General features: G+C 49.1%; 2 protein-coding genes across 6 annotated transcripts in view; one reads left to right on the forward strand and one right to left on the reverse strand.

Annotated features, from left to right (window-relative positions):
• LOC1278071 (protein phosphatase 1 regulatory subunit 14B) overlaps positions 1–4,297 on the reverse strand; it is a 35,107-nt gene extending 30,810 nt beyond the window's left edge. For both annotated transcript variants that reach the window (XM_061660438.1, XM_061660428.1), the window contains exon 1: positions 3,432–4,297. The gene's annotated coding sequence lies outside the window, so the exon portion shown is untranslated. The remainder of the gene's footprint in view (positions 1–3,431) is intronic.
• Positions 4,298–4,326: 29 nt separating this feature from the next.
• On the forward strand, positions 4,327–8,109 carry LOC1278070 (uncharacterized). 4 transcript variants are annotated; one of them, XM_061660404.1, is made up of 5 exons: positions 4,327–4,549; positions 4,618–4,895; positions 4,977–5,137; positions 5,553–6,429; positions 6,501–8,109. In XM_061660404.1, exons 2-5 carry the CDS (start codon positions 4,703–4,705, stop codon positions 7,787–7,789), a joined length of 2,520 nt encoding a protein of 839 aa, XP_061516388.1. In that variant the 5' UTR covers positions 4,327–4,549; positions 4,618–4,702; the 3' UTR covers positions 7,790–8,109. The 4 variants fall into 4 exon arrangements, with proteins under 4 accessions (XP_061516388.1, XP_061516387.1, XP_061516390.1 ...); XM_061660403.1 differs by having other exon boundaries at positions 4,637–4,895; XM_061660406.1 differs by having other exon boundaries at positions 4,328–4,549; positions 4,980–5,137.
• The last annotated feature ends 68 nt before the right edge of the window (positions 8,110–8,177 follow it).

Consider the following 8,177-nt stretch of genomic DNA (forward strand, 5'->3'; position numbering starts at 1 on the left):
CCCGAGGGAAATAAAAGAAGTTACCAACAGTTTTGCATTGATATTCGACAATTCGGGGCTGTTTTACACCTTTTGTTACTGTCGGTGTGGAACGTTGCCAGCTACGAAAACCTCCCCAGACACTTTCAATTTGTCCGAATGTTTTAATCATCAAACTTGTGCTGCAAATTGCGTTCCATTTGAATGCAACTACCGTTGCGCGTTTCACACGGACACGGACACACAGGACATGGGAAAATATTTGATCACTGAATCATCGTTACCATCGACGATCCGACGACGGCAACGTTGTCACGCCAAGACAGGGACACAGGAATGTCTTTGTTCGATTGCAAATGGAGAAACTTACAGCCAAAGTGGCAAAGATACCGAAGGGGCCGACTCTGAAGAGCATGATAAGACGCATTTGTGCATTCATAAGGCCGAAATGGTTCTGTAAATGAGGTTTAAATAGTCTGGAACAGCTAAAAACTCGTGCTGAGATATTCAACATTAAGCAAATGCTTGTCATGATGCTTATTCACTGCACAATCTGGGGAAGCCCCCAAAGAATATGTATCGGGTTGTAGATTACGGTTATCAGCCAGAAAACTGTTGGGTCTCAGTGATGACCATAATCTAACAACCACTGGAGCAAAATCCAAGTTAAAGCTGAAAAACATTCAACTGTTTTATTTGCAACCCTTGCTTTTACTTCCAACACAGTATCACAGATTACACTCGTTCTTGTATGCTTCCTTTCCAACTCTTTTTTCCCCGTTTATTCCAGCAATCAAGCAGAACATGCTGACTACAGCGCCCAACTGGTGCCCTCTCCTAGGGCGCGTTTGCATATTTATTTACTTTCCAACTTATCGTACACCCCCGCGCGCAGGGTATGTCTGCCATCGTCCACCAGACCCGACACAGACCAATCTGTTAGCTCATGCTGATTCATCGCCCCGACAAGCGCCCCAACGCGGAGAAACGGACGGACGGACCCCTTGATTGCAACTTCTGCTGTGATCGCGGGTGCACCACCACTATGCTGTAGCGCAACCAAGGCAAAAGAATATTTACAATCAAGTCTTCTCCCGCCACCGGCCACCAGTAGACGCCGGTTCTATGGTGCTGTGCTGCCTACAAATTGATACCGCGTGTTCCCCGGACGGACACTTGTGTCTGTCGTACTGCCAACACCCTCAAGTGGATAGGCGTTAGCAAATCGTGCGAATATGTGGAAGAGACCTTCCCTGCGCTCTTCCTGATACGTATGGAGCACATGCAGCCTGCATGAACCGCTTTTTTCTAGCCCTTGGAATTGGATGCACGTCTGAAAGGGACTCTCCATATAGGAGGGACGGAACTCCAAGGGAGGTTGCATGTCTCATTAAAAAATACGCCATATCATTCACCAAATGGAAATGGAACGAAAATGTAAATTCAACTCGAGACCCAGCGTCGGGGCGATTTGTTCTAAGGCTCTTACACCGTTTCTCGCTTTGTTTATGGAGGACATATTTTTTATCTGTTGCAATTATTCACCTCACCAATGCAACTTCAGTTCAGACTACTTGAGACGAGCAGTGAGAACACTCCATTTTGAGGCAATATGGATGAATATTGAATACAGCAAATATAATTATAATTCTCTTAACCCGGAGCTCCGTACAGCCACCTTTTCCAGGTTAATTGCAAATCTTATTGGAATATCACACATCTAGAATTGAATTTGTGGGTGCTGCGTGCTGCCGATCGATCGAAGAAGCAGGGCTCTGCTCACGAAACGAACTTGGTGCAAAATTCCAGAACATTCCCTGACGTAAATCGACAACTCCGGAACTTTTGGAAAACTCGATTAAGCTATCACCGTTCCAAAAGGGCACCCACTCTGGTAGATTGAATGGCACCGGCATCCAGCATACAGCACCTGACGCACAACGTAAACGACACCCCACGCAGGAGGGGGGTTTGTGTTCGGCATCCCACGTCACAGAACCGTCGTTCCACGTCGTGCGAGCAAAATCCACGACAAAACACAACATTGGTTAAATTTAAGCGTTGTTAAACCGCTAGGTTATCAAACCATATATAATCAAACAATGATTTCGATTGCGATGTTTGCCCGAAAGGGGTTTCGGCTAAAAAACACCCCAAACGAATCCAATTAAACAAGCGCAGCTTTGCCAAACACGACGACGACCATCATCGCGGTGGTGATGGTGGTGCCTTAAAATGTTCTAATTAATTAAACCAAAGCGTGTGGCCCACAATCTGCCGCACTCTGCATGATGGTTTTGCGTAATGAACTGTGAAATGTTTCGCAAGATTGATCGATAAAATGGGACAAAATGGAGCAAATGAGCGAGACCCGTTCCAGCGCCTAATTGCATAAATTAGGCTTCCGGTGACATTGTCAATATTGATGATGAGGCCGGAAGTGTCACCATGTACGGAGGCATTCGCACCGGCACGATCGGTAGTAAAGTGGTCGTTATGAAGTACATGAAGAACTTGTTGGTAGTTATATTACTAGAAGCGGTCGCATCACTAATTTGTTTAATATTATATAGGAAGGATGCTCTCTAGTGGTCTGGAGGTTGGTTCCAACGGGTAATCATATTTCAAAGTGTGTTCAACAATTATTGGAACTATTTAGATTAACTTAAAATAGCAATATCTGCAATACTTGCAAACAAAGAGAGAGAAAGAGAGAGAAAGAGTGTGTGAGAGAGAGAGAGAGTGAGAGAGAGAGAGAGAGAGAGAGAGAGAAGAATTCGCATATGAATGATGACAAATTCACACTCTCCGCATGCTGTGTTCGACTCAATGGCTGTAAACAATTCTTCAATGCAACGAGATTTCCTCCCCGTCGCTATCGTCCTCTCGTTCTTCCTCAACCTCAACCATGCTCTGTGTTTCATAAAAGCTTACCCAGATACCAATCTCTTCTCCATTTTCAATACTCTCTCTCCCGTTCTCTCGCTTTGTTCTCGATAGCCTTGCAGACCACTTGACGCTACGCGGATGTAAACATGACGCAAAATGTCTACAGTACCGCACACTACTGCACAGCAAGCAAGTAAGTGGAGTTTCTATATTTTCTCTTTGAGCTTCTATAATAATCTATCCGAACCGTACACGTCAAAACGCCCCCCGGGAGAAGAGATGCTGCTCGTTTCGTCGCAAACTGTTGCAAAGGGAAGGTGTGATTTTATCGCCATTTTGTACCTGCGCCGTTTAGCACGTGCTGCTTTTGTGCAAGACGTACAAGTGGAAAAGCAGCTTCTCCATCCACCCATTAGACAAAGCTCTTTTATACATTATTGGATAGCAGATATCGCAAGTGAACAGGTTTCTTTGTAATTTGTTCTATTACTGTGACAGCTTTTACCAGTTCAAAGGTCTATTGTGAGAATCTCTTTGTTCCCCAGAAAGTGACTAAATCTTACCTCTTAAACTGCAACTTTTTTTCGTCTTATCTGCTTCAAGTGATTATGATTTTCCGCTTTTCGTTTATCTTTTAAACACCTGCACTTTCGTCAAATGGCTCCTTTCATACGCACGCTCACACAAAACGCACTTCTTCATCAGCAGCACCAGCTGCAGAGATTCTTCACAGTGTTGTTGGGTTTTTTTTATCACACCATTACCAAATCCTTGCACCAGAACACTGCCTCACACTGCCAGGAAAGTGCTACACAGAGAGAGTATAGCAAAAGAAGAAAGAGCTGCACTGTCCCACAAACAAGCACTAACGCGTAGCTCTTACCGACGCGGCGACCGACTGGAAACTGAAAACGAACGAACCAAACAAATGGAGGCGTGTGTGGCCACCACCGAAGCTGCACCGTTCTCTCTACAACGTGCCGCTCAAGAATCATCTAGCAATCACAGATCGTGCAACTGTCGCTCGCGGCAACACCCGGATGACAGCCGCCTAGCAATGGAGAGAACACACTACCCCAGGCTCTCCGCATGCTGTTTACTACAATACTCTCCTCTCTCTCTCTCTCGATCTCTCGCTCTGTATACTATTACCTTTTGTTTTGTCTGCCATCCTGAATCGTCGGCGCGCATTTTTTCCCCTCTTCAACGGACGAGTTGTTACGTCAAAAATGGCGCATGCGTGTCCTGGCCAGCGTGCGAAAGCTTTGCCAAGTTACGAACATGGAGCTTTTCCACGAAAATGGGAAATGTGTTTTCCAACCTACTACTTGACGAATGTTTTGTATTTTCCAACCAGTCACCACGTGAAGGATGATGGGGTCTGGGGTATGGGGAGTGGGGGAGACCTGGTTGTGTGCGTAAAACCCCCCCAACGCAAGCTATTGATTTTTCCTTCAGAGCACAGTGCAGGACTGTCACTTGCAGATAATACTCCTGGGGTGGAAAGCCTTTCCTTCTGCGTTGCTCTAGTTCGTCATTTCCATTCTGATTGGTGTTCTGCTTCGATTCGCAACGGTATCCTGCAGTGAAATTCAGTGAAAGCGCGTGTTACTACTGTTACAGTGGTTTGAAAACGATCGCCACATTCGTTCCTTATGCTAGAGGTCCTCCACAACACCAGGTATAAACATTGTATAATAGTAGCAGGAAGGGGAAAAAGAATACCATACGCGAGGTGATGGTCATAAGATTCGCTGTCTCTCTTCAGAAAAGGAGCCGCGAACAACGCACGGCGTATATTATCACACTAATATACATATAGCAAAGGAACTACATGATGGAGCTGTTAACCCGGAGGCAGTTTAACTTAATTACTAGCGCCGGAAATAGTGCCACCCTGTCCGCTGCAACCCCTTTACTTCTTCTGCTCTTCCTGCTAGCCACCGTAGTTCCGTACCATGGCACGATTGCACTACCCGAGGGAACGTTCCCGGTTGCGAAGCGTATGAACATCGAAACATGTTTAGGTAAGTGAGCGTGGAGCTTCACCCAAAGCCAAACTACTCCATGGCCTACTAACTACTAACATCTATCCATCTTGCCACCAGCAGTTCGGTTCGATGTGCATCTCAACACCATCATACGCACGGAAGAGTCACGATCGATGGGTGCCCGCTTCCTGGACGATGCCGATCTTAATTCGCGCGAACAGTGCCTCCGACTCTGCTGCGAAACAGAAAACTGCGATGTGTTCGTGTTCGAGGAGAAGGTAAGTCGTGTGCCAAAGGGCAGGCTTTCAGGTCACGACGAGGGGAATTCCCTGCGAATGGGGCGTAAAACGTTGGTAAACATCCGTTATCCGGGGCACAATGGGTAGTAACATGAGTCTCGAAAAAAAAGGCGGGGAAGTACCTTGACCAGTGATTGTTCGGTTGAGAGGTGAGAAAACGACGTCCCAGGTTAAAGCGCCCCAACTTTAGGGCGCGACGATTCTAAACAAGTTTTATTATGTGTAAATATGAAACATCCTCTTTCTTTCGCCTCTCAAACGTATTGTGCTGAAGCTCGGCTTTTGTCCAAAAAACCATCGCCCCAACCCGTTACCGTTACGCTTCTAAATGTACCTTTGTTCTAAAATCCCTTCCCATGCATTTCTGTTCGGTTCACACCTGCCGGCCCCGCAGAGTCCCGGGACGTGTTTCCTCTTCCAGTGTGGTCCACCGGAGAACTTTCGCTGTAAGTTTACGCGCCACTCTAACTACACCAGCGCGGTTCTGTCCATCCCACCGCCCCCTATGGAGCAACCACCGCCACCACCACCGCTGGCGGCGCAGATACAATCGTTAGCTGGTCAGCCGGCCACCACCAGCAGTAACGGTGCGACCAAGCCCCTCTCCCAGCACGAGCTAGAGCTGGTCAGCTTGAAGGACGGTGGTGGCACCAACGGCAAACAGATTGGATCAAATCTAGCGTCCGCTTCCTCGACAACGCCCCTGCCACCGTTGGGTGTTCGACTCGGCGAATTACCAACCACCCCTAGTGCCAGCACACCGAAACAGGCGGCGGCGGTGGCACAGCAGTGTGGCCATTTCGAGTTTCCTTGTCACTCGGGCGAATGCATTGCCGTGTACAACGTGTGCGATGGCATCCCACAGTGCGAGGACGGCAGTGACGAAGGTGCCGAATGTCCGCAAAAGAACGATCGCGCACCGCTCGTTTCGTCGCCGGGCGTGCTGCAGCAGGGCAGAGAGCAGGGCGCCGGCCTAGGAAATGTCAACGGCGGTGGTTCGGTCAATCAGCCCATCATGATGATTCCCTCGGTGCGTGGTGGTGCAGGCGGGAACACTCCGCTAGGGATGCCCTCACAGGGAATGGTCGGGCAGGGAATTTATCAACCGTTGGATTTTCAGCAACCGCCGAATCGCTTCAGCTTGTCGTTGGAGCAGCAACAACAGCAACAACAACAGCTTACCAAACAGATTATGCACCGCAACCGGGAAGATCCGATGACAGCGCCCAAACCCTGGCCCCGTCCAGCTATCAACGAACCCAACTACGTTGGTATGTCCTTTGCACCTTTTGGCTTTCTTTGTGATCAAATTGACCATATTTCCAATCTCTGCACCTTTTAGATACCTCCGACAGTCACATCTTCAATCACAAGGGCGGTTTGCAGCTCTCGCCAATTAACGGCCTGGGCCCAGCATCGCAGCAATATCAGGAATCATTACCGGAGCCCAACTACATGCCATCGTCCTCCGTTATACGGGGTGGCGGTGGTGGCAAATCGTATCTGACCCTGCCAGGGAGCAGCGGCTATCCGCAGCAACCGTTGCAACAATTTCCACCGGAACAGCCCCAACAACTCCCGCCATCATCTTACAAATCCATCCTTCCCTCGCAGTGGATGGGAAGCAACAGCGTGCGTTCCAATTGGCCAATGCAACCGGGAGATGGTTTGCCTAGCGGCGGTGGAAGCGATGGAGCTCCTCCCCAAGAACAGTACATACAGCCACCAGTCCAACAGCACCGTCCCGTGATGCAAGAGCTGCAGTCAACTTCCAATGGGGCGGACGCAGCGTCCTCGATTACAATGCAACAACAATCGGTTATCAATCAACCCGCCGCCCATCCTTCCGGTGCACAGTGGGGACTGGGATCGCAGACAGCAGGGGGAGGAGCGACTCCCACACCGAACGCTGTTGTTCCTGGTGCACCTGCTGCACCTGGAGCTGCTGGAGAGGAATCGAACAATCGCGCCGGGTCTGATACTCCAGCAGCAAACAACAATCCTGCGCCAGGGCACGAATCGTTGCCTGCGTCTGGTGCCACCGCTCCAGACAGCGCTAAACATAAACCCCCGGCCAGCAATCCTTCCGGCGGTGGGGCAGAATATGAGGAAGATGCTTACGAAGACACTTACCCGGAGTCGACGAATGCGGCCGGCGGTGAAGAGCAATCGCAGCCGCCCACCCAAACGGAACCACCGAAGAAAAAGCTTCGAAAGCATCACAAACACGGCAAGCAGGGTGCTGCTGCCTCGGACTCGGATCTGGACACTGCAAATGAACAGCAGACGGAACAGCAGCAGAAAAAGAAGAAAAAAACTAAAACCATCAAAAAAGATAAGGCCGCGGATCATGGGGCGGGCAGCGGCCATCACGCTGGCACCGATCCGATCGTGCACGAGCATCTGAAGGCGCTGCACAAGGATCTGGAGATCGAGTTTGCGGACCACGACGGGTATGCGGACCGTCCCGGCGGTGCCATGCTCTCACTTACCCTCGGCGTGCTGCTGACGGCGGCCATGGGCATTCTGCTCAGCTGCCGGATGCGTGTCGCCCGTCGAAGAATTCGCCGTCCGGGGAAATCGTCCTACGCGCACGATGCCGACTTTCTCGTGAACGGCATGTATCTGTAGTGGTGTCGCGTGTGTAGCTGCTGCTGAACACAGGGACGCTTTGGGAGGGCAGGAGGGTCAGTTTACGATTTGGCTGGGCCATACACTAAATGAACCCACGTTTGTTGTTCCGTTGTTTCATCCCTTTTCCGTTGCCGTTTGCTAGATGGTGTTGTGGTTTCTTGCTTTCTTTCCAGCCAAGAACGATTCTTGCAAAGTGCGGTTTAAAGTCAAGTATTACGTTTATTCCCTAGAGCTGTAATTAGTGAAAAAATATTACCATTAACGCAGGAATGAAACATATACAGTGTGTGAAATAAAATAAACCCACAACAAAACAATTGAATGTGTGTTTGTGTGTTGTTGCTGTTGTTCAATTCTTTCGTATGGGTATAAAACATTGTAATAA

Source organism: Anopheles gambiae, chromosome 3, assembly GCF_943734735.2.
Source record: "Anopheles gambiae chromosome 3, idAnoGambNW_F1_1, whole genome shotgun sequence".
Taxonomy (NCBI): Eukaryota; Metazoa; Arthropoda; class Insecta; order Diptera; family Culicidae; genus Anopheles; species Anopheles gambiae.

Excerpts from the sequence above, each read along its gene's own strand:
- LOC1278070 (XM_061660404.1), top strand. The coding sequence starts at position 4,703 with ATGATGGAGCTGTTAACCCGGAGGCAGTTTAACTTAATTACTAGCGCC. Across the intron at positions 5,138-5,552 it reads TGTTCGTGTTCGAGGAGAAG|AGTCCCGGGACGTGTTTCCT; the intron begins GTAAGTCGTGTG and ends CCGGCCCCGCAG. Across the intron at positions 6,430-6,500 it reads CAACGAACCCAACTACGTTG|ATACCTCCGACAGTCACATC; the intron begins GTATGTCCTTTG and ends TGCACCTTTTAG.